Below are 26856 nucleotides of genomic sequence, written 5' to 3' on the forward strand. Positions count from 1 at the left end.
GCGCTGAAGGGTATGGCAGCCACGTTCCGAGTCGCCTCGTCGCACATAATCCGCACATCGGCGGAGCGACGTCTGCCGAGCACGGATTCTGTGCTGACCATGTTGAAGTGGGTGGAGAGACATCTGAGCAAACGCAAGCCCCGCGGCAACACCTCCGAAATCCCATCAAAATTCCGTCGCAGCAGCGCCGGCATCACTATGGAGATGTCGTACACGAATACGGTTCACGAGTCCTAGGCGACCTCGTAACCTTCGTGTGTCCGCGGAAAGAGGCGCGCGTGCGTCACAAGGCTTCTAATGTACTCGTAGAGTAAGACCAAGCGAGCGAGAGGGAAGAACGGGTCGAAAAGAGGGCGTAGAGTAACGTCGTGTAAATTGTAACGATTCTGTCGAGAGAGCGACTCCACTTCTTATCGACTGTTCGAACCTTTTGATCGACACACCTCCGGTAATCGTTGACCGTAGCTTTAATCCAAAAAAAGTCCACGAGAATCCGCGCGTGCATGCGGTGTCGCTAAATTTCTCCCCATGGTCTTCAACGTTCCTCTACCACTCGCTGTACCTACTCGTTGCTTTGTCCGCGAAGCGGCAGACCTCCGGCGAACGCGTTCGCCGGTATCCGTAGTACTTAGCTATAGTTCTAGGCTCGAGTCGCTCAAAGTAACGGAACACGTTCGGTAAACGCGTGCCTTAGAAACTGTTTCGAGACCGTTTTTTTCGTTTACTCCTGTCTTTCTTCCTTCGTTTCTTTTTGTACGAAATTATACAATCGTCGAACCCGAGAACACGCGATTCCGTATCAGCGCTAGCATGATCGTTGTTAGTGGAAATCTTCGTCCCTTCGAACTCGTCGGGTAACGAATCATTGTACACGCTTGAAACTATCGTTGGAATTGTTTTCTCGCTCGTCGTTAAGAACGCGTATACATAAATTTTTATATAACGTCGGTAGAGTTCGTATATATGTTCTGTATTTATATTACGCGATAGTAATACATTGTAATATTAATACATATGTATATACACACCGATGTGGACGTATATATTCATTGTTAAGAAGCGAACATTTCTGTTCTATAGGTTCTCTCTCTCTCGTCTTTTCGAAAATTGTCTGTTCACGATGAAACTGTCGCGTGAAGAGCAGTGCCAACATACATATATGATAGCGTGCAGTTCACCCGTCGGTGAACAGTTTACAGATAATTATTTACCAAATTTTTCTTTTCGAATAAAACTCCAAAAACACTTCTATTCCTGTGCTTGTCCTTTTAATGCGACGCACACGAAGCTGACGTTCACGCGCGACACGTGATTACGTTAAAGGGACAAGCGAGTTGAAACACTGACAAGGTTCGCTCGTGAGGAGGTATTCCAATTATCACTACTTGAACGTAAAGCTGGACTAGCGAGACAAAATGGAGACCATATATTCCATCGATCGTCACGTCACAATATTTTCTGGACCTTCGACAAAGGTATCGGAGAATTTCTATCGACCAGTTCGATGCGCGTCAGTCTGAAATCAATCAAAATGGATGTCACAACTCTTAGTACACCACTGAAAATTGCTGCACCGTTATTCGAAATATTGTTGACGTTATTGAGAATAGATATCCATTAAAATGGAATTATACTATTACTACTATGCGAAATAGCTGCGACAGTGCGAAGCGAAACGTTCAAATAGACAAAATCAGCCGTAGTTATGCGGCCCTGACCGGCGGAGGAAAGAAGATCTTGGACGTAAATTTTTCTATGGATCACTTTATTCGGGACTGATGTACATAAAATAACAATATCAATTACAGCAACAGCCAATGGTACACGTACAAGTTTTCACTGTCATTCAATTCGTTCCGAGCTTCTTCGTCGCATGTTCGTAAGCGTCCATGTTGTATATAGTGATTCGCAGACTCGTTCGCGTAGAATCGTCGAAAGTCCATGCATAAGCGTACTGCTAATCTTTATGCAAATCCCTGTTTCCATAAAATAGATGTGCCATCGATGTTGCTTAACGTAATCGTCGTCTTCTATACTTTACAACTCTGCGAGTGCCACAAACGCATAAAGATCCGCAGCTTCGTTCCAGCGAATTACAAAACACTGATTTGTAATTGTTCGTGTTGGTTTGGAACGACAGTTCCAAAACAAAAGTCACATTGAGATATTTATTCATAGTTTTATTCAACAACATGATAAGGTACCTCAACAAATGGCAAAAAGAAATAGAACAGAATGGGAAATATTGAATAAATCTATGAATCTCGATTTTATCTTTGAATCTCAATTTGAAAACGAACTTTCGTTGCAACCTAATTGGTACAGCTTGATAGCTGTCATAGCGCACAGTGTGATTTCAAAAGAAGATTAAGCCTGTCACTGTATACAACACCGAAGATACATTCACAAAATCCAAGTATACACACGTGGAGTGTCCGACTCTATAGTTACGTAAACAAGAATTTATCGCGGTGCATATTATAGATACGTGTATTTTTATATGTAGGGACCTTTGAAGCTCTAAGCACAAAGAAGATTATAAACGAGAGAAGATGGAAACCAGGAAAAATTTTAATCTGTTAATAGATGTGACAGGAACATATTAATAAGTTCTGTTCCCTCTGTGATTACAAATTTTCGACGACCTGTTCATAAGAAATATATCTGTATATAAGAATTATTTTCAAATAAAATGTCTGAACGATAAAGATTATTTTCTGTGTGAATGGCAACAGAATTTGTTAACGAAGACCGTGATTTATTTACAGTGCTATGTACTACCTTGCGGCACGGTAAAAATTGTTCTAACGACAGCGTCGATTTCAGAACGATTCGCATTTCTGCGTGGGAACGTTTTACCCGCGTCCCTTCGATTTGACCTCGATTTTTATTGATGTTCGCCACCAACCGCCCCACAGTGGGTAAATTTGACCTAACTCGATTCAAAATCAAAGAACTTTCGATAGAAATGAGATAGAGCGATGAATTTTTTTAAAATTAAAGCTGAAGCTTTGCAGAATATGGGAAAAATAGGGAGATTACGGTACGAACGGTTTTTAACCTTGAGAAAATCTCAATCAATCTCGTGTTTCCATCTTGGTATATTGTATATTTGTCAATTATTGTTATCGCTAGTCAATAAATAAGAAGCGAGTTTACTAAGTCGAGTGTTAGAATGGGAAAAATGAGTTCGAATAATGTACGTAACACGTGACCGTATAATTATGAAAGTGGTTCTAATAATAAGTGAAAATTAATTCAATGTAATTTTTACATAATGTATATGTAAAATATATTTACGTATGTACGTATGGTAATTTACGATAATAATCACGTACAGTGACTAATATTCGGACACTCTTAAAAAGATGATAACTTTTTTATAATAATAGACGACACACGATTTGAACTGTTTTGAGAAGTTAGAATGATTGGTTTGCTACACAACGTGAACAAAATGTCTGCGAAAAATTGAAAGTTGTCGGAATCGCAGAGGAAACACTACAAATACTTTAAATCTGGGCTTATACGGAAAATTTAGAGAACACGTTTCGTAGATTTGTGTCGATTAAACATATTCTGACAATTTCACACGTTTAGAATGGTCAAAATTGCTGTTTTTCACGATTTTTGGTTTCCAGCTGCAATAGATCTAAGGATTCCTAGATCTTTCAAAGTCTGTCAATCTACGAAACGTATTTACTGAATTACAGGTCCACACAAAAAAGTTGTGTTCCAAACCAATTGCAATTTGGAAGAAAAGTTCAAACCGCATAATCCAATATTAAAAAACTTATCGTTTTTTTCGGGGCGTAAAAATTAGAACAATGTACAATGTCATATCTCTTACTGAAAGTATAAAAAACGTATGTGTATATTTTGTATGTATATGTATATATAGGGTGTCTTATAATGTGTCCGTCAACAAATTATAAAAAAATACCCGAGAAAAAGCCAAAAAAAAGAACACCAAAAAGAATGTGACGAATTAAACTATGTTTTGTATGAGTACCTTAATTTTTACATTGTGCGAAGGATAAGCGAACGATATGTACGTGTATGCTCCCTGAAACATACAACCACACGCGTAAGGACACAGAACACGCAAGATTTTTCAATCAAAGTCCGAACAACAAAAAAGTATACATACAATATACGAACATGTAGAAGCTGGCCTGGTGGTTGTAAACGAAAATTAAAAATGGAACCAGAAATACAAAAAAATAAACATCGTTTATAAATTGCGCGCAGCTGGTTCTTCATTCCATTTGATTTTCATGATTGCACCTGGCCTCTGTGCCGCCCGCCCGCCCCTCCTCCCCTTCAGATCCGGTGTTTCCGGAAACGTTTGGAAAATGTAAAAATCGTAACGAGAACAATTGAGCGGTTGCTTATTTTATTTTGTTTTGTAAGGGGAACAAAAAGAAACAAACAAATCGTAGCCGAGCGTTGCATTTGATGAAATTGAATAGGCGAACACACGATGTTCCTGCGATTTCACGATATTTTCTTCCCGGTTCTTTCGTTTCCCGACGCGCGTGTACGTGCTTTACGGTATCGCGCGTTCGCGCTTTGTGCTGTTTGTATTTTCTTCGATGTAACCTTTGCTTTCCGGCGTTATCGAGCCGCAATTAAAATTGTTTTGACGAAGATTGCACCGATCCGAACGCGGAGCCGATATTGCGAATCGAAGAACCCTCGGATAACGATAATTAAATCGGTTGTCGTCGAGAAACAGATACCCCACGTAAACAATAAACTTCAATGCGATTCCGATAGCTGTATTTTTTCGGACAATTATAATTGTAATGCAATTGCTCAACAGATCTGCTGTTGACAAACACGTTCAAGCGATTGCCAGTTTCTAAAAATTTGTTGGAAAAAGTGGTACGGATTTTTCAGAATATTTCCCCATCTTTCTGTACATCGAAATTATAAATCCTTTATTATTTTTGGGAAAAATGTCCGTATAATGTTAAACGCGTGTAAAAATATGCATTTCTTATATCGTGTACTCGTAAGGCGATCTTTCACAATGAACTTACAGAGTTTACACAGTTCGCAGACAATGGGATTGCAGCTAACAAGTCCGTTCTTCCCTGTCGACGAGGGAGTCCTAGACGATCTGGAGGATCTAGCGGGAAATCTGCGAGACGAAGTCATGCCGGAAACTGTCGAGAAGCGATCGGATTCCATCGGGATCGACCGGTAAGGAATTTGCTGGATGTTTCCGTGGACAATGGGGCTCAATTGAGACGTGCGGTCCACTGCAGATATCGTTCGAAAATATCCAAATATTTTCATTGGCCCGGTACGGTGAAAAAGAAGAGAGGGCGCGGTCCGTGCGATTTTCACGGTCGTTCGGGGTTTTTCAGGAAGAACGGATGGACAACACCAGCATTTATTACCGGGAGTGGTCCGATGTGCATGCCTGGAGGATCCGGTCAATGCTGGCAGTGCTGTATAAAGAGCCGGATTACACGGTGTCCATTTCAGGGTGTACAAGGAGCTGGTGTTTGCGGTAAGTCTCCGATGTGGAAAACCTGGCCCTCGGCCGTGTACAGCTCTGCAGGAGCATTATCTTCGCTGTTTTGCCGATTCAATTGTGTGTGCGAAGAAAGGCGGCGTTTAACAAGAGTTTAATAAAAGGCAAACAGCGGGGTCGTCTCTCTTCTCTCTGCCCCTCGACGCAGCGAGAGTGATATTCTCGCTTTTTCCCTCTGATCCATGCTTACCCCCTCTTTCTCTCTCTCTTTCTCCAATGTTCATCTCGATTTCTTCTAGTTGTTCCATCTCTCTCTTTCTTCCTGTCTATCCGTGTTCTCTCTGCTTCTCTCCCTCTTCCTGCCTCGGTCGAAGGGATTATCTAGCCGGGCAAAACACCAGGTCTCAGAAGAGGTAGAAAGGAAGAAACGCGAATGGGAAGATTCGGGAAAAAAGGATCGCAGCTGCCACGCACGGGTGGTTCTATCGAAAAACCGATTCCTGCCTTCCTTACCCCTCCGCCCTTTCTCCTCTCCACCCTCGAAATCCTCTCGCGGATAGACGCATTTTCGTTTTTAGCGCGCGCGCTCTGAATCCATGCTCCTTGGTTCCCGCTTTGTGTACACGCGTGCCCTTCTACACGCTCGTCGTACCTTGATTCGTGTTTAGAGATGTAGGTACATGCTTTCTCGATTGTCCAGACGATTAGAAACTACGGTGACTCGCATTAATATTCGGACGTTCTAAAACAGACGAGAACTTTAAACATTGTACTATACGATTTGAACATCAGTCGATGCAGCTGGACATTCGTTATAAGAAAGTACTAACTCATGTATGTCGAAAAGTTAGTAGTTCAGGAGATATTTCGATTTCAATAACTCTGAAACACCATTATATCCGCCGCACCCCCCAAATGGCCGGTCCTGATAGAATCCAAGGGAAAGGTTCGAATGTTAAATAAAATCCGGAACAATAAGATTATTAAAAATATCTTGGTATATCTGATCAACTACTAAACATTTATGTGTGAGGTATTATATTAATTTTATATGAAAAGATATAAAAATCATGTGAAATAGAATTATTTTAGCTAGGAAGAAATGTTTAACTTTCCATTTAAAATAGGTCCAAGTGCAAAGGGTTAAACCTAGAAACAACGCAATCATAGTTTCGGCCACAAGAAGCTCGCGGACTGGTGTGCATCGGTACGGATTCGTAACGATCAATCGCGAGTTTCTTTTTTCATCGAGCAATTTATTCCATCGTTCCTCGGAACGGTGTCCGTTTCACATGGAAAAGGGGGCCGAGCAAGGGAAAGGGTGCAGCCGAAGTAAGTCAGTAACTCACCGAATATCCGCCGGGGGCTGGCCGCGCGGGGATCGATCAGCGCTGATGTAATTATCCAAACGCTGAATTTTTTATCGCGGTGAAACAATAACGTATTTTCAGACCAAACAACATCGCGGCCGCTCTGCAGAGACGCGGAAACAAGCGCGCAGCCAGCTGCCGGCGGTCGTCCGTTTGTGCTCTCTGTTTACATAACGTGTAATAGAATAATCTGCGTTGCGGGACGCAACCGCGGGGCAAAGTACGCGATCGCGTCTTTTGTTTTTCGCGAACGGGATCCGCATACGCGAGGACACTTCGATCCCCATAACGCGCGATCACGTCGTCCTCCTGCCACGGTATAATAACAGACGATCCAGACAAATCCTTTTCTCCCTTTTGCACCGTTCTTCATCGTTCCGTTCCGCACACTTCGCTTTTTCACAGTACGCGGAACTTGCGATTGATGAATTTATCGCATTACAACAGCCGCGGTTGTTAAGGACGTCGGAGAAATAAATATTGGATCGTAATGCAAACAGGTTGTATTCAATGTTTGTTTATATTGGTCCGCTGCTTCTTTGTTTATCGAGCGACTCTTTTTAGCTGAAAGTCTACAAGTGGCTTGTCGCGATTCTTGTTCACCCTTTGCACTACGGTTTATTCCACAATTCATTTCTATGTCGTTCGTAATTCTCTGGAAGATGGAAATTTATATCTATTTTATGCCTATAGTGACTCACAGTAATGTTCGAACACTTTATTATGAAATGAGCTGAAATTTCGTATTTGCATAGTATTTCTGTTCTAATCTCGAAGACGTTGTCTGAGTGGTAGCTGGCCGAGCGTCGCGGTAATGGTTCGAAAAATCGATTTGAATCTCGTGACGAAAGAGGCGGGGGCTTTTAAAGCTATTTCGCCGCGGATTTCGCTAAGTGATACCAATAACCCGATGGGACAACAAGCCAGGCCCTTCAGAATTCGGCGGAGGATAAACGAAGGGCCAGCAATCCCGGGGGATGTTATCTAATCCCGGCGGATTTGTTGATTCTACGACTTGTGCTTGGCAAAGCGCAATGTGGTTTCCATGTAGTGTTGGATTACCCTTATTTTTTGCTGCCCCAAAGGCCCTCCCAAAGCATCGCCGTGGCGAACCAACATTCTCCTGGCCTCCATTTCAACCACCTTGAAGACCCCTCCCTTCCACGAATATTTCCTACTTAATCACGTCCATCAAATCGATCGTGTTCATGAAAATTGTTCACTCAATCGACCAGCCTGCGGATTTCATGCATTTATTACAAAAAATAGCTACAACAACCCTTCGTCTGCAACCAAAAAAGGAGCCTATTCTTTCTTCTCGATATCTAGTTTTACCATTTATATTCCCAGTTACAGAACCTACTAAATATCTACATATATTATTAACTTCCTTGATAGCCGAAACAAAATTCGTATACAGTAGGACCTCGATTAACCGGATCCCGATTATAAACAAATATGCGTTCAAATATAATTACATTATAAATTTTCCAAAATGAAAAATTTATTTAAGTAGTCTTATATGTAGATTTTCAAAAATTATGAAACAATCGCGATGGATACAATTGCGCCATTCACCGGTTCGACGGCACTGGCATTGGAAATCGGAATGGAATTAGCGGAACGTTGAAACCGTCCGAAAAAACTCTTAAGAAGCCTTATGCCTCTTTGAATAAGTCTGCATTGAACGGTGGAGAACGATCGGGCTCCATTTTTCCGAGGGAACGAGACCGGCAAAGAGTGGTGGCGCACAATGAATCTGTACGACACAAGCCGGCCGATGAAAGAGGACCGCCACAAAGCGGCCGTGTTACGATACATATTCGACAAGATCGAAGTTGATTTTTCCGCTGGTATAAGGCCATCAGGGTGGTGGTGGGTGGTGGTGGTGGTTTTTTTTTCATCCATTTGCTTCGTCAACCGCCTACACAGCCTCGTACACGCACCGCACCCGTCGCGCTCGTTACTCTTTCTCTTTTCGTGACGCGACGCGCACCCACACAACAGAGAGACACGTACAAAAACACACGGGGACCGGCGCAGGTATTTTTTTCACCGTTCGCGAGCCTGGTAGTAAAAAGGAATAGGCGAAAACTGTTAATTGGTTCCGCGGTGAAAATACGACGGCATGGTCGACGCTCCGCGTCGCGCCGCTCGGCGCCGATACATTTTGAAGCGCGCGCGTACCGGATTCATCGAACAGTAATGGGACCAAGTGCGATGAACAATTCTGTGGCCACTTTCGAGATATTCTGCGGTTGTCAGGAGAAACGCCGCATGTGAGAATTTCAAAAGATTTCAGTTTGTTCGTTAATTGAGTTCTATATTTATTGCACAAGTTCGTGCCCGATTTGAATAGATTTCGCAAATTGTACTGCACGGCGAAGTGTAAAAAAAGAATTATGCAGTCACCATTCTTTCCTAACCGTAGAAAAAAGAAAATTCCTTCAACAGTCGGAAATGGGAGGTTCCCGAGATCATTTGAAGCAACATTTTCCTTTGCAAAAATGTTATCCGCATTTTTGTTTAGGAGTTATTAACGAAAAACACGGACCAATCATAATAGCATGAATAATAATAACATGAAATTATAACTAGAGAGAAATGTTAAAAAAGAATGCTAGAATGTCAAATTCCACAGGCTTTAATATGCTTTTATTTATTTCAGGTCTATACAGGCTAATACCAACGAAAATGAGACTTTATTTGTTCGCACTTTCCTGAAATTTGTGCATCGATCTGTGCTCGCGAAATACTCGATTCCATCGCTAGAGAGCGATACGTGGGTACACGTGCATGCGTATGTGTCCGATACGAGCGTCAAGGCGCGTATGATGTCCAATTATGGAAAATTAATTGGCGATCAGTGACTCGAGGCGGTGGAAACATAGTTCCGCGTCGAATAAACTTCCTTTGTGACTCTGATCAGCCTTTGACATCAGTGTAATAATTAAAGTAATTAACGTACGAGCCAATAAATTCGCGTGATCGTCGTGCGTTGTCGCATACGCGGGCGCGATAATCAATTGCGTGACGGCGCGCGTGAAAACACGCCGGCGAAAAAGACTCCTTTTTCCGTCGATTTCTCAGAAATCATTGAATTTCCTCTTTTCTGCCGCAATTCCACAGGTCGAGCTTTATTCGCTCTAAAAGTCTAAAATAATTGCGTGAAAGATCCGCTTCTGGTTTTCGCAGATTCTCATTTTTGTTGGTGTAATTCAAAACAGTAAAAACAATAGAAGTCATCTATCAATCTATTAAACATATTAAGAAAGAATAATTTTCACTCCAGTTCGTTGCAATTCAGATAGACAACTTTTATTTTGCACACAGATCCGCTGTCTATTAATAATAATTAATAAAGCAACCACGAACACTGATTACAACAACTTCTAATTCCTTTCTTATTCATTAATCAATGATTGCTAATTAATAGACTGCGAATCTTTATGTATTTAAGCCTTCTAAAAAAGGTTAAAAGAATGCTAGAATATAAAATTCCACAGAATTTAATACGATTTCTAATTATTTCGGATCTACAAAGGTTACTACCACTGAAAATCAGATTTTATTTGTTCCCACTTTCTCTCTTGAAATTTGCCTGCAAAAATTGCATAAACATCCGCGATTTTATATTAATCGTAATTTTCAATCATTAATCGGACTAAGATTTGCCCAATTCTAATGACCACTGCTGTGCCCGTTAGAAAATTAATAAAAACAAAAATTGTGCGATTGAAAGATCTCAAGGGTTCGAATAATCTTTCTGAGCGCACGGTCGATAATGAAACGCACCCTTCCGGCAAAGATCGGCCGATTTTCAGCGTAAAAGGGTGAACAGCGATAAAGGTTTACATTAAAAAGGATTAACAATTTTACTCGAAACAATTTTAACTTCAAAATCAAGACATGTAATCTTTCTTACATTGTGCACGTCAAATTGAACCTGTTTTCTCATGTATAACAGTTGAGCTTTTTACAATTTATAGGATACAGACGACTTTAGTAATATTAAAACTGTTTTGAATAATCGTATGGCAACTTTTACCGGCGCTTCAGAGTCGCCATTCGAGTGTAAAGGATTAGGGGAAAACACAGCGGAACAAGCGAAAGGTGTCGGGAAAGTGTGAACATTAGCGAGCCACCGCAAATATTTTTCTGAATAGTCGCGCGACGTTTCCTCCCGAGGGACAGCCATTGAAGGTATCCTCTGCGGAACCCGTGCTTCTCTTAACCTATACCGTAAATATTGTTCCTCCCTCGAAAATCGTATACTCACGGCAGAGGCTGTAGTCAAAAGACGCCGAATCCACAGTGCTTTCGACGGTGGGGGAAGAAAAAATCATAATCTATCCGAAAAAGTCCGCAACGTCGTGGCGAGTTCCACGAGGATTAGCCCAGTCGGTTATAGGATGTAAATATTTGCTTTCCCTGGGTCAAGACAGACGTTCTTTCTGCTTGCGTCACAGAGAAACGTTTGTAAAATCAAAATTACCGCGAGCTGAAAGAATAATCCGCCGTTGTTTGATCGGAGACCTCTAAACGCGTCGGAATTTCATTTGAAACATGGCCGCCGCGGCTGGTGCATCGATGCACATTGCAGATTCATTAGCAATCAATGTTTCGCTATTCATTTTAAACGGTGCTCGAATATTTCGAGATTCCATCAACATTTAATTTGCTTTCAAACAACTTCCATTAATCGTTTGAGAGCTTCTATTTATTGAGATTGAATATCATCCATGATTTTATTCACTATGCTAGAAAGTGTAAAAAACTGGATATGTACTCGTCTAGCTATTCGAACGCAATTTTTACTTCAAATATTTTTTATGAAGTCAGTCAACAATCTACTTCGGGTAATTATTTCTACTGACTCACCCTGTGCAATTTTAAGTCCTTACCCTACGATTTATTTTACGGTTTTAATGGTTAGAACTTGTACATGATAATTTCCTAAAAAAAGGAGAAAATTTATATGTATTTTGTGCCTATACGTTCTCCAATAGCTGTGCATTAACGAAACCAAAATAGAATTTTATTTCGGTTTGAAGGAAATTTTTAACATACATTTTTATCAGAATATGTTCAGAATCTTCATTATGGGTCAGTCACGGTATTGTAAGGCAAGGAGTTAATAATAAATTTACTAATACAAGACTGAGTTTAGTTCAATTTGTCAATAACGTTCGAATAAAAGAAATTTAGCCAACCAATTCCTATGGGAAGATTTTTATTAGTTTAAAATTGTAAAATGAAATTATACGAAAGTTGTTATTTCATCGGCGATGGTAAGTTTATCGTGAAAATGTAGAAATATTTAACAGCGGGCATACATTTAATTGGAAATCACAAGTTATTTGAACGAGTAACAATTTCTGTTATAATTGACTGTTAAATATAAATTATATTCATTGAATTTCTATAACGTTGGCGTAAAGTTTATTACATGTAAAATTACATTTCTAGATACAATGAAGGAACCAAATCATATATTGTTTATTAATTTATCGTCGAAATAATGAGCCGAGATAATCGAGTTCGGAAATATTAACGATGTTATGAAAACGATTTAAGGCAGTTATAGAGGCGAAGCGAAAGGTTCGAATGTTAAATAAAATACGGAACAATGAAATTATTCAATAGTACGTGCCGGGAAATTCGATTAAGAGATATTTAAATCTTTAAATTCATTAAATCTGAATCCAAATTCAACTCTCACCAGCCCAATTTAAATCGAAATTCAACTTTCAATCATTATACATATTTAAATCGAAAGTCAAATTCAACTTTCAATCATTATACAACATGTGTTTTTCATATACAAGCAAAATTACCTGCTTATTTCAATTACGACAATTATAACCAAAAAGAAAAAAGTCATAGAATAACAGGTATTTCATCTTTATATTTATATTATATTTCATCTTTATATTTTATGTACATTATCTTGAATTTCAATAATAATCAACTTCTTATTAATGATTTTTATCGTAGAAAATTTTAGAATAACTGTTACTTTTGGTACCTGCTTTCCCTCCAACCTAATATTTCTTAAAAAGCCCGGATTACTCGCTTGTACTGCGGATAATTGAAAGATGCCTGGAATGAGGGACCCGTGTCGACGTAAAAGCGACTATTTCACACTCGAACAGTTCTTCAGGGGAGGTGTGGGGGGAGACTTTATTAACCCGTCCACGTTAACGATCAAGATTTGCACCCGCGGCGAGTCCTCGGAATCGTAACCTATTCGATGGAGATTCCTCTCGCGGGATAATCACGGAGCTGGTCGGTTTTTCACCTAAGCTATCTTCTCGGCCGGATCTTCTCGGATTCTGGTATTCTCGTAGCACCGGTCCGACAACGTCAACCGGAAGGAGGTATTCTATGGAGCCGGAGATCACCGGCGTAGCGCGTCGGCGGGTGGGTACACAACGAACGGGTTTTTCACCGGATAATTCGCAGGTTCGCTTTCCTTCGGTTGGCTTTTTGGTGCTGGTATTTCTCTCTCCGTCAATTATTTCCCCACCTAAGAGGCAAGAAGGCGTCCAGTCAAGTGTAACCCCGAGGGCTCTAACGAGTACACCGGACCAGGTACAAGTTTGGCACCCCCCGGTTAGGCTCGCCTGAAACGGAAACGCCGCGGCGAAAAGGGAGGACATCCACTTAGCACGCCGCTTAGACGTGAAAACATCTGTATTGTCGACGCATTAGCGCCGGGGGATTCAGCCACGATGATTACCGTGGAAATTGTGATCCTTCACGTGGAAGCACTCCCGCCGCGAGAACTTTTTAAACCGAAACATGGCCTCGTCATCCCTGTACTCATCCTCCGTTCGGCAAACTAGAAACGAACAAATTCTATTTCGGGATATTCACCGACGATTCGCATATTTCACCCTGCTTTACATCCGCGGATTTGCTTTGCAACTGTTCTCATTTATCGAAATATCAAGTTCCGCTCTTCGTTTATTAATTTTTTCCACATATGGAGTAATAATAAATCCTTTAAATCGCATTATTGCTAGCTCAAACATACTTTACAATAATATTGATCTTTTTAATGGTACGTTACAGGCATTCAAAAGAAAATTACGCAAGACTATTTGTTAATCGTACCTGTATTTGTTTAATTTTTTTACATATGTTTCTTTTTGTTTTTATCAGTTCTACTGTAATAAAGTGTAAACATTTGTATAAAAGGACCTCAGTTCGTATATAATAATAATAATAATTTACTCTTTGTTGGGAAACCAGCCATTCCGTCGCTGAAAAACCATCGAGTTCTATTTCCGCACATAATTATGGGAAATTATATGTACAGTGCAAAATCTCAATGCTGAATAAGCTTCGACAGTTTTTCTGAAGAAATTTCCGACTGGAACATTGCACGAAGAACAGATAAATTAAAGTATACCGTACAGTATGTAATACTGAAGTTCCTGTATTTCTTATCGGTATTGTTACGTCGAGTTCGAAATTAAAATTCAGAGAAACTCGATCGCGGTTCTGGCAAAAAAGTTCCGATGCTGTAATATTCTTACCTGGTGCAACGGAGAAATCAGTTCGTTTGTTAGAAATGTTTTTCGATGAAGATTTTTGAACATTCGAATACTTAAAGTCCAGCAAAATCAAGTCTGTACAGCTAACTGCAAAACAATCTCTTCCTTGATCTTCAAATTGCATTAACAAAAACAAAAATGGAAACGTAATCCCGATTCTCGATCGTAAATGTTAAATATTTAATTTAACGAGATGCTTTCGGCGCTACCGTTCCGATCACTTAGTGAATCTAAGAAGAAAAGTTTATTGCAAAATTGCTAGATTTACTAAGTGATCGAAACGGTAGCGCCGAAAGCATCATCGAATTAAATAAAAATGAAAACTACAGAAAGAACGTTACACCATGATTTTCCCGGGAGGGCTGTTCGCGCTGCAGTAGCTGTTTGATCCTAGCCCAGTCTAATTCCCATGGCGGTCCACTTTGTGCGTAACAATGCGCCATTAAATTCATTCGAGCTGCTTCTCTCACCTCCGTGTAAGGCCGGCGCTTTAGCATCCGTAGAAACGCGAAAGTCGCTGTAAAACTGGTGCGCGACTAGGATCGTGTTTTCTAAGCGATCCACGTATTCGATTAGCATACGAATCGGACGAGGAAAAGGAGCTGGTAGGATCTCTGTGATCGTTGTATCCGTTCCAGAACGGTGATAATGAAATTCACGACTCTGTCGACACAAAGGGCCAGGGGTGCATCTTCGTAGGGCATGTCCCGAAGATGGGAGACGCTCTTTAGGCGAGTAGAATGGCGGATCGGATCGGGAAGACCGTGCGCCGATTGGCCGATCCTCGTATTTTCGAGGATCCAACGATCAGCCTAAACCGGTGGACCCTGATGCACACGAGGCCATGGGATTCGGTTCACGATTAACGTACGGATTAGGATTAAGGTTGGCACAGATTTCGATTCGAGGGTTGGAACGTGCAGCGGCAGGGCTGACGATCAACAATGTCCATGGGGTACGTGCGCGCCCCATGGAGAAAGCTTTTTCACGCTCGGTTCTCCGCGTATCGCATCACGATACTCCCCACCCGTGCCCCTCGCGTTCACAACAATGACGACGACAGTCAACGCACATTACAACGGTTTTATGTTATTAATACGGACGCGTTGGGCGGGATTTAAATAATTGAACAGATCCGACGGATCATCGAGCCTAGACCGGGAGGGAGGAACACACCATGGTACCGGGATTTCGCGATGCTAACATACGACGTGCGCGCGATTATGCAGGGACCATGATTGTGTCCTCTGATCGGTATTAGCTCGTGAAAGAACTTCGCTCGGCTCGCTAATTTCACGATTTTTCCAATCATGTTCTTCGATAGTGTAGACGAAATTCTCAATGATGTTATTTCTTCTTTTTATCACGTACACACCCGTCCATAAATCGCCGGACACTTACATATCTTCAACAAATTGGTAAATTTAAGAATACAAGCCTCCAGCTTGATTTTATTTTGTTGCTTTGATTAGATGTAGCTATTATACGATAATATTTGTATTGCAAAATTGAATATAGATATACACACTCTGGAAGGAAAGATCTTTGTAAAATGTTTGCAAAGCATTCACCTTGTGATACCATTTACACTCCCGTCCATAAATCATCGGACATTTACAGCAGATGTACAAAGCATTCGCGTACACCTTTTAGAAACTAATAACTTTTTTATAACTGTATCCGAAGGACCTGATATTTCTATAAGCAATTAGAAGCATCGATTTACTAAATGATGTGCAAAAACAAATTTTCCAAAAATCATAATTTACAAGGTTACATGCAAAAATTCTAAAACTTTTTTATTTGGACCCTTAGTGAAAATTTAAAATATATGTTTTGTAGATTTGTGTTAGTTATACACATACTGAAAATTCCATCGAAATCGGTTGACGCAGAAAAACACGACACGCATCGAAAGATGTACGATTCCGTGGATTTCAAGCAGAAACTGTACAAAAGTCGTGAAAAACGACAATATTCTACAATTCGATGAAATTTTCAGTATGTGTATAACTAACGAAAGATATTTTAAATTTTCATTAAGGGGCCAAATAAAATAGTTTTAGAAAATGCCTTTTTTATTTTTGCATGTAACCTTCTAGATTGTAATTTTTCGAAAATCTTTGTTGCAGATCATTTAGTAAATCAGCGCTTTTAATTGCTTACGAAAACATCAGGTCGTTTGGTACAATTATAAAAAGTTATAAAAAACTGATATAAAAATGTTCGCTGCAAGAAGTAATTGTTTATTTGATCGCAACTCTTGCAAACCCGTTATAAAATACTGAAAAATGCACAAACGTCCGCAGTCTGACACTAATGATGAGTATTTACGCAATATCTCTCTGAGAATACTATTGTGGCGGAGCGCGTCGGCGCCATCAAAGGAATTTCAGCTTTGATTATATTTTCGCGGACATTAATCTCTATCCAACATAGAAAACCTACGTAATTGTTAATGTACGAGCTTGCCTAAGGGGGACGCTTATAATATTGCGTGAAAACGGCTACGAAAGCTCTGATACGTCTCTTGCGTTGCATTAAAACTGCAACTTGTGCCACGTTGGCTGCGTGTTATAATAAAAAGCACATTTATAATTCTATTTCTGGTTAAGACAGAAATTTTGTTGAAAAATGTATTAGAGACAATTTATACGAAGATCTGCGGTACACGCATGCGTGACTAAAATTGTTTAGTGTACGCGAACCTGGCTGAAACGTGTGTAGTGCTTCATGGTTGACGTCCTGAACTCGACGATGCATCTAAAATTCCGGCGAAAAAAAAGATGCATTTCCTATGTTACGCGAGCCGCGCATGGTCGACGAAACAGAGTGAAAAATATGGGGAAAAAAGGCGCAGTCGAATAGTCGGCGTAATATCCAGTCGATAATCCAGCGTTCGGATTCCAAATACCTCGACGCCGATGTTTTAATGCCGGCTGCGGGGACACAATCAATGAAGTGATTAGTGCGTTCACGATTAGCCGAATTACTCCGACTCAGCCCTACTTTGATTACACGCCGTTATGAATATTCACAGAGCATCGCGCGGCCGGACGTTGCAGAAATTTCGACTCGGTTTCGTAGCATTGCGTGAAACCGGGGAACGTCCGCCGCTATGTTTCGCGATTACCACGGCAAATCATCCACAGTGAACCACGAAAGTATCGAGGTTCCACTGCAAATAACTGAAGATGACCTTGAAAAATCACGAGAAAAAAAGAGTTGACAAACCATGCTATACCTGATAAAAAAACATTGTCGATCGGCTGCTATAACAGAGTAATCTCTACTGGTAACGATTCGTGGTCCAGCCTGTACCCGACTGATCGGCAATCCGAGGATACCGGCGGTACTAACCGAGCGCGAGAGCAAGAGAGCAAGAAGGGGTGAAAAAAGCTAGAAACGTCGGTACGATAATCCCGGCGGGTTCTCCCGTGGCGAGAGGGAAAACGAGAAATTATTTTCAGAAACAATACCGGTCGGGGTTCGATCGCGCCGGCTCCGAAACCAAACACTTCCGGGGAGCATGATTAATTTGTGAATACGATACGCAAGGCAAACTCGGAAAGCTCTGTAATACGCGAGACACGTCGTGATTATCCGCTGTAAATACGTTCCTCCCACCGTTTCCGGTCGGGATGCGTCTCTTCTCTCCATCCCGTTCGAGTTTGTCAGCCTTCGCGTCGAGGGTTGGAACGGTAGAGAGTATGTCGTTCGTTGCAACTCCCGCCCCCGCGTCTCCCGTCTTTCATCCATCCTCCACCCCGTCCCCCCTTCGTCCCCCTACCCGTCGAGCTCATCGCTGTCATCAAGAGATTGCAGCTACGCCAGCATCCTCCTGGAAACCATCGTCGATTTCACTCCCTCTTGCGTCCCTCGAGCCACCCCTGCCTCTCCACCACTCCCTGAAAGCCGTGCGTCGCGTAGGGGATGCCGTCGAATGGTGGGAGAAGTGGACGGGGCTAATGGAAGCCACGCCTTCCCCCCCCCCACCCAATCGACGTCAGACGAAAGTTCGCTGGATATATTCGAGGGTGTCTCTCTGCCCCTCTGTCACTGACACACGGGGGTGGCTCCCCGTGCGTAGATGCCGGCAAATCTAAGCGCACCCCCGAGGGAGGTCAACGCGTACACGGAGGCGAGAGCCCAGTCGTCGGATATCGTTTATCTCATCGGTGTCACTGCGTGACTGGACACCTCTTCGCGCGCATTTCAGACCCGACATCTTCGTCGCTCTCTGTATTCCTTCTCATCTCGACACTGTTACTCTGCGCCCGGCGACCACGATTATCGTCCGAACGTCACCCGCCCGCGTGCCAAGAAGAGAATACCCTTCACATCTCGAAGGAACGTAAAGTGCGCTGTGATCGACTATGTGATGAGTCTCCGTAACAGTCTCCGGGGCTTCGCGAACCCCTGTGTGCTTTGATATGTGACATTTCCTACAGGACACCACGACGTGACTGCGTTACTAGACGATCTTCGAAGTCCTCTAGCCGACGGAGAAGAATGTCTCTCCTCTGGTTCTAGTATTCCGTACATTCTCGAATTATTTGCCAGAGCAGCACGTTGTTCAACGATCCCTGATTCATCAGCAGCCAGTTCGTAGTAACATGGTAGAAAGCACTTATGCGAGCGACTCGCCCAGATCGCGTTCTCCGATGACGGAGCCGTCGAGTCCTCTTCAAGATGGTCCCGGTATTTCCGGGTACGGCCACCGATATCTCTATAATTACTCTCCCGAGAGCCTGCAACAGAAGCTGAAGAATAACGACGAGCAGAATCGAATTGGAACAAGGAGACACGATGTCGATTGTGAAAAAGTTGTGTCTAGAAGTTCGCTGATTTCCGAGGAGATGCGGTTCAGGCAACGCGAAATCTCCAGACCCAGCTCTACCGCAACTATGTCCTCTCCAACGTCCGCCTTCACGATCGAGAATATTCTCGCACCTAGACCCATCGGAAACATGATACCCGGTAATACCGCCGGACTTGGCTCCATCATACAAAACCCGGAAGCTATGGGATCGAGGAACACCGCCGCTATGCATCCCCTTCAACAACAAATTCATCATCTCGCGTTCACCTCCGCTGATCTGTTCGGTAAGTTTCTGGGATATTTTATACTCTTCTTCTCTTTCGTTATCTACGGAAAGATAGTTTAGATTGTATCGTACGTTCTTGTATTATACTGGTTCTTGTTTTACCAATCACTAGGTTATAGTTTAAATAGCGAGTTGCAATACAGTCACAGGGGTTGGAGAATACACTACAATCTGGTTCTATTGGGTTGGCAAATAAGTTCGTTCGGTTTTTGTGATTTATTCCACTCTAAATAACCGAACGAACTTATTTGCCAACCCAATACAATCGAGAAACAGTGAATTTTTATCCGAGAAGCTTTTACCATCTGTAGGATTAAATCTTTATGGAAAAGAAATATTTTGCACATCGATTTCTTCGTTTGAACAGCTGAGAGTGATTCGTATACGTCTTTATGGAATATGAATATTTTCTTTTGAAAGTTCGAGACTGGTATGTGTGACAATTCGTGAATACTTTCGACTGGCCAACTCATTTTCGACAGAGGAGCTTTCACCATCTGTATGATTAAATCTTTATGGAAAATGAATATTTTCTACATCGATTAAATCTTTCTGAAAAATGTATATTTTCTACATCGATCAAATCTTTCTGAACAACAAATATTTTCTACATCGAGTAAATCTTCATGGAAAATGTATATTTTCTACATCGAGTAAATCTTTATCGAAAATGTATATTTTCCACATCGAGTAAATCTTCATGGAAAATGTATATTTTCTACATCGATCAAATCTTTCTGAAAAATGTATATTTTCTACATCGATTAAATCTTCATGGAAAATGTATATTTTCTACATCGAGTAAATCTTCATGCAAAATGTATATACTTTCTACATCGATTAAATCTTCATGGAAAATGTATATTTTCTACATCGATCAAATCTTCCTGAAAAATGCATATTTTCCACATCGATTTCTTCTTTTGAAAGTTTGAGACTGACGCGTACAAACACGACAAAATCCGCCTAATTATAACCCCCGCGCGAGCAGTCGAGATCTGTGGAGCTTTTTGCAAACGGCAAGCTTTATCATTGCATGAATTTACAATTCGCGCGACATTTACGCAGCGAAAGAAAGACGGGTGGATAAAGCGAAGGAGTAAATGGAATAAAACTATGGAAAAGCGACTTTGCCGTGCTTGCGCAGCTTTGTCGTGCATATTCTCGAATCAAACATCAGCCGGTACGTTGGTGATTCGTGAGAGCAGGTCGACGACGAACGGTGACAATTTTTGCGTATTCCGTCGAGGCCTCGTAGCGGAAAAATGAAAGTCGGCACAAATCCTCGGAGGGCCTGACGCGTTCTGGCAACGAAATTTCCTTTATGCCCCCCCGGGGGGCTTTAAGTATTTCACTCGCGCGATAGACCGAGAGAAGGTGAGGGAGAGAGAGTGAGAGAGAGAGAGAGGGTGGTAGAGAGCACACGGGCGCAGATTGGGGATGTGCGGGCCAGAAATCCACAATCCGTTTCCATCACGCGCGAACGATTTAGCTCCTTGCAATCCCGGCGCAAGGAAGATGAAAAACGAAGAACGGGAAAATATGCAAGCTCGCGAGCGAAAGAGACCGAGCGAGTCCCGCTTGAAAGCACAAATACGCCCTTCGCGCATTTTTATGCGGCGACGTCGCCTCTAAGCAGCTTTCTCCGAGATTTTAAACCGAAACATCCCCCACGGGGCTGGCTCCTATTTTTAGCCCCTTGTTGTTCACCGGCACGGCCTCGCAAGATGCTAAACGATATTATAATTTTAACATTTCGTCGATGTTATTTCCGTTTTAGTCGCGACTCGTCGCCAAATGGTGTTCGCGGTACCACCGCTAAACTGTTTTCGGCTTGATCTTCGAAATGCAGGTGCTTTCCGTTCCGTTTCCCTCTTCCGGGATTCCTCTTCCATGAATTTAGGGATGCAATACTTTCGACTCGTGAATATAAACAGATCTTATGCATTTATTTATTATCGTTTTCAACCTATTAAAGGTCGGTTTATCTTAGCCAGTCCAGGCCAGTCGGACAGAATGAGATAAACTGACCTTAACCCCTTGCCGTACCATTTTCTTTAGACTTATAGTGTTTAAAACGTCTTCGTCCCCAAAAATGTCGTAGAAGTTTAATGCTTCAATATTGATTACTAGACAGCGGATCTTTACGCAAAATAAAAATTTTCCACCTGGATCACAACAAACCGGAGTCGCATAGAAATTGAGTTACATACCAGAAACAATAAGAAATCAGGTCAGAGAAGAGCAGAGGATTAATACTACGACAAAGCTAGAGGTATTCAGACCGTAAACGAATCACAGACAGCAATTTAATGTATGCGGTGCATAAGCAAAACGTTTGAAACAGTCGAGGGCGCGAACAAGCCATTTATTTCTAATGAACCCGACACTTCGTGCCGGATGCGAAGCTTGATTTAGTGACGAGTAGACTGCGGATCTTTATGCAATTCGCGATTTTTCTAGACGAATTTGAAGAAACTCGAATCGAACAAAATTTTCTTTTCTGCGGAAGTAGCCGTTTTAGGTCTGAAGTAAATTAAAATCGTATTGTGCAATTGCTTTCCTAATTGTAGAAAAGAATGGTGACTATACATATAACTCTGATTAAGAAAGTAAAATTCTTGAGAATTTAACCATTGAATTTTATTTTGCAAGTCGGCCACGAACTTGTGCAAATTTTTTTTTAATTTGAAAGCTTACGGTCTAGTATACATCAGGCTGATACGATTAGTATGATAGTTTAGGTACAGCAGAATATAACGCATTAATTATTTAAAGCATTACATAGCTGGAAATCTTGAAATTACGTTGCTCGACAAAAGAGAAGATAACATGGCTGAATATTCGGTAGCATTTTTTCGAAACTTTTCAAAAGCCATAATTGCATAAATATCCGTGGTTTGGTGACGAGATTATTAGTAAGCTATGCTCGATAATAGGAGAATTTATCTTATCCGATGTTATTAACATTGCCGGTATATTTGTTCAGCCGCCGCATATCCGAGTTTGTATTCCGGCGGATACGTGGCAGCAATGGCGGCCGCCGGCGTTTCGCTGCATGGACAGCCGGCTTTCTACCATGCGGCTCATCCTTATCAAATAAATCCTAACGCGGCCGCTGTCGGCCCCATGGCGAAGAGGAAACGTCGTCACAGAACGATATTCACCGAGGAACAATTGGAGCAACTGGAAGCCACCTTCGATAAAACTCACTATCCGGACGTGATCCTCAGGGAGCAGCTTGCGCAGCAGGTCGATCTCAAGGAGGAAAGGATCGAGGTAAGGTCGAACAATCATATAAGCAACGGAGATTTTCTTCTCTCCTTTTCGCGTGAATAATGTCCCACAAGTTTACCCGTAAACTGCTTTCTTAAAACATTGTACGCTCTTCAGGAAATTGGAACAGTGTCGGTCATAAGTTTGGGTGGGGGTCGCATTAGCAATCGTTATGATTGGACAGCGGATTTTATGCATTCGTGACAAAAATGAGTAGGTGTAATTGAGAACATTAAAAACATGGAAACGCGTGATTGATATTTCTAGATGTAATGTTTATACTGTAGAAATGTTAATTAAGTTGATTTCATTTTTTAATTACTTCTGTACAATGCTCAAGGTTTATCAGAGCCTGATAGACTTACAGAATAAATAGAACGTAACAATTTTAAGGTTAGCTTAGTTCTTCGCGGAAAAAACGTCGAAAAAATCGGTTTTTATTTTTTTGTAACAACGGCGCACCAAACCAAAAATTCTGAAAAATTCATGAACAATACTTATAACAATATACCGCTACTGTAAAGATATAAATGTTGTCACTCTAGAACTTCCATGTGAAATCTGCATTTTTTCGATTTTTTTGAGGTTTTTGATTTTTTATGTAGATAAAGTTATGTAGATAAAGTAATAAGTAGAGTAATGAAGTAAAGGATTCGGTGATTCAGTTAATTCTGAAAATGGTCCAAGTCAAATCAAACTTCAAAAACAACATAATTTCGTATGAGAGAGAGAGAGAGAGAGAGGGGGGGGGGAGAGAGAGAGAGATTGACACAAAATTTCACATTCATAATAAATGTTCATCAATCAAGACTTTATTCAAATCTAATCCTTCAGATATTTCGAAACAAGAAAAACACGAGTTAGACCACTTTCATAATAACGAGCACATACAATACTATTCGCACCCTACAATACTATTCTCCCGTCCGCCGAGTAGAACTTTTATGGATTGAATGGTATCCAAGGAATTTTACGGTCGAGGCTTCCCGCGACCGGTAGCCGCCGCCTAAACTGACAAATTACTCGCTCGAACCTGAAAGAATATTAGGTTTCCGGTTGACAAACATTGACCGTTCGGATCTCTCTCGTCGTTCGGGTCTCGGGACTGCGTACAATTTGTCCCGATGACGAAAACGCTGTTTTTGAAACCCGGATTGTGGAGTCCGAAGAGAGAGCCTGTGTTCCGGGTCCGTCATCATTCTTTCACGAGGGTCATTAAAATTATTTGTGGCCGGTATTTATCGAGCGTCGTTCGACTTGGGCCAACAAGTTGCATGCTAGATTAAAAGCTTTGCCTCGATAATGTGTTTACTTCAACTATACATATGATCGAGCTCGCATTAACCGTACACGTGCGACGCACCCGAACAAACCTCGTACGGCATTTAACGGTGTAAAGGTCCGGGCCCGCGTGTAACCATTAATTCGTCACGAGATATTTCCCGTTTAATCGAGGCGATTTCGTTTTTGTTCCGGCGGCGATTAACCCCCGACGGCTGTGTTTGTAATGTCAGAATAACGCGGGGAAATCGGGTCGAGCGTGTTCTCCCACTTGAGACAAAACCTCGTGGGGCGTGTTCCAATCTTTTTCTACTGAAATATCATTTCCATCGCGTTTTCAGCATTTACTCTCTATCGCGTATAGAATTAATACATTGTTAATGCGGAGGATCAGAGATTTGGATTTGAAATGGAGCTACAGCGGGTTAATTATGGGGGCCATTGATAATTTGCACATCTAGTAGCTTCGCGTGGTGGTTACAAATGGTGCAATCATTCGATTATTGAAAGAGAAATTTTATTAAAAATAATTTCCATCGTAATAATTGTTAATGCGGAGGATCGGAGATTTGGATTTGAAACGAAGCTACAGCTGATTAATGATGCAGACACCGATTAATTTGCACACCTAATAATTCAGTTATTAAAAGAAAAATTTGATAACAAAATAATTTTCATAGTAATAAATCATTGATGCGGAGGATCAAAGATTTGGATTTTAAACGAAGCTACAGCTGATGAATGATGGGGGCCACCGATTAATTGTCACACCTAATAATTCAGCTATTAAAAGAGAAATTTTCTTACAGAATAATTTCCATCTTAACAAATTATTAATGTGGAGGATCAAAGATTTGGATTTGAAATAATGATGATTACTTTGCACACCTAGTAGCTTCGCGTGGTGGTTACAAACAGTTCCTGGGACTCATTTATTGAAAGAGAAATTGTCAGATTATTAATGTGATTACAAACAGCTCAATCATTCAATTATTAAAAGAGAAATTGCCAGAATTAATCGCAAGTTTCTTTCTGTAATTTTTCTGTGATAACTGCACAAAATCTGCAGCTTTCTGTCCAACCGAACGTCTTTGAGAATGGTACCTAACAAAAGTCTACGAGTAGGTTCTTCAGGACCCTAAGGAGGTTAGAATAGACTTAGGACGGTGTGTCATTGAGACTGGATCGCCGGAAAAATCCTTTTCTGACGCAGTGTCCTAGTCCCGTTTAAAGGGATTGCCGAGAGATTGATGCTCAGTTTCAGTTTCTTGCTCCTCTCGGTTGCAGATGCTCTTTTGGGGATCGAAAACTCCTCGTGAATCCTCCGCAATTATACCGGGTGGTCTGAGAACTTTCTGTGCGCAGTTTCTAAACTTGTTATACAGTGATTCCTATTTAATATTCGGACGCTCTCAAACAACCGATAACTTTTTAAATATTGGACCATACGACTTGAACTTTTTTGAGAAGTTAGAACGATTAGTTCACTACAAAGATTGCAATTGGTCGGAATCGTAAAGAAAATACTAAAAGCTGTATTTTCAGAATATGTTTAATCGATACAGATGTACAAAACGTATTTTTAAAAAAGTTCAAAATACAACTTCCATTATTTTCCCTGCGATCCCAACAACTTGCAATTTTCCTCAATAATTTTATTCACGTTCAGTGTTAAAAAAGGTCATCGTCTTTTTAAGAATGTCCGAATATTAAGGATGTTCTGGAGGTATATAAAAACGCAACAAAATTTTTGAAAATTTGTCAAGATATAATTCTTACTAAATTAATGCAATTACCAAAGTTTGGGTTCGATTCACTGCACCGTTTAAAATTCATAAAATTCCACTTCAAACCCTTTTTAAACCTTGAATAAACGCAACTAGCAACCATTGCACCTCCAAGAACATCCTTAACGGCAGTTACAGTATGCAAATCGACAAGAAACCAAAGAAAGAGCCGAGGAATCAATTTGTAAGCCTCGTTTGCTTGCAGCCAGATCCGAGAACGAGAGAAAGAAAGAATTGTTTCGCCGCGTCTCGATAACGAGTTCCGTTTGCACAGTGTAATCGTGATCTCGGGGTAAATACTAATACCAGGGTTGATATAAACTCCCATTGGTGGCTCGCAATTTGCCCAAACAATCGTACAATCCCAAAGTCATTCACACTTATCGCAGCACCGCGCGGCGTGGACCAAGACCACCCGCGTGGTCGGCCCCGGTAAAAGGAAAATCTCCAGGCCACGAGAGCCTTTAAAGACTTTGAAACAACATATACCTGCCGTGCACCTGCCGCCGCGGCGAGAGCAAGAGTTTCGGTGTTTGTACAGAATTAGTAGAAAGGCGACTTTTCAGACGGGAAAGAGGAAAAAGCGGTGAAATAAAGGTAAAGCTCGGGGACTAGAAGGGCCGGGGCCTAAAGCACTTCGTTCTGCTGTTTGGAAAGAAGCACGACGACTGTTTACACATGCGACCGTCTCTCCTCTATCCCCGTGATTGCATCAACAAAATGCCAGAAACGTGCCGCAACGACAGGTGCTCGTATCGAAGAAAAATCGAGCCGCGAGAACGCCGATTATGGGAATTTCTCGGTTGTTGTTTCGTTCGTGGTAGCGTTGAACCATTGTTAATTATGTACTTGATAATGAAGCTCTTATCTTGCACTATGATTGGGGATGTGATCGAGTACAGTGGTACCTCGGTGTACGACCTTAATCCGTTCTTTATGTTTGGACTTGTACCGAGAATAGGACGTATAGCAAACAAACCTTTCCCA

At 41.4% G+C, this 26856-nt stretch overlaps 2 protein-coding genes and 1 long non-coding RNA gene across 7 annotated transcripts in view; 2 read left to right on the plus strand and 1 right to left on the minus strand.

Moving 5' to 3' along the window:
• Nucleotides 1–1251, plus strand: part of Tps1 (Trehalose-6-phosphate synthase 1) — a 35362-nt gene extending 34111 nt beyond the window's left edge. For all 4 annotated transcript variants that reach the window (XM_076440214.1, XM_076440223.1, XM_076440198.1 and 1 more), the window contains one exon: nt 1–1251. In XM_076440214.1, the coding sequence (XP_076296329.1) occupies nt 1–237 (237 nt within the window). In that variant the 3' untranslated portion in view covers nt 238–1251.
• On the minus strand, nt 383–7014 carry LOC143216911 (uncharacterized). Of its 2 annotated transcripts, none has more exons than XR_013010674.1 (2): nt 6835–7014; nt 383–6227 (listed from the first exon to the last, which is right to left on the minus strand). It is a non-coding gene; the product is annotated as an uncharacterized LOC143216911 (long non-coding RNA). The 2 variants fall into 2 exon arrangements; XR_013010675.1 differs by lacking the exon at nt 6835–7014 and adding an exon at nt 6316–6805.
• The window catches only part of Gsc (goosecoid homeobox), a 23360-nt gene continuing 2724 nt past the window's right edge, over nt 6221–26856 (plus strand). The window contains exons 1-2 of the mRNA XM_076440380.1: nt 6221–19523; nt 22515–22804. Of these exons, the coding sequence (XP_076296495.1) occupies nt 19034–19523; nt 22515–22804 (780 nt within the window). The 5' untranslated portion in view covers nt 6221–19033. The remainder of the gene's footprint in view (nt 19524–22514; nt 22805–26856) is intronic.

The sequence above is a fragment of the Lasioglossum baleicum genome, chromosome 2, assembly GCF_051020765.1.
Source record: "Lasioglossum baleicum chromosome 2, iyLasBale1, whole genome shotgun sequence".
NCBI lineage: Eukaryota > Metazoa > Arthropoda > Insecta > Hymenoptera > Halictidae > Lasioglossum > Lasioglossum baleicum.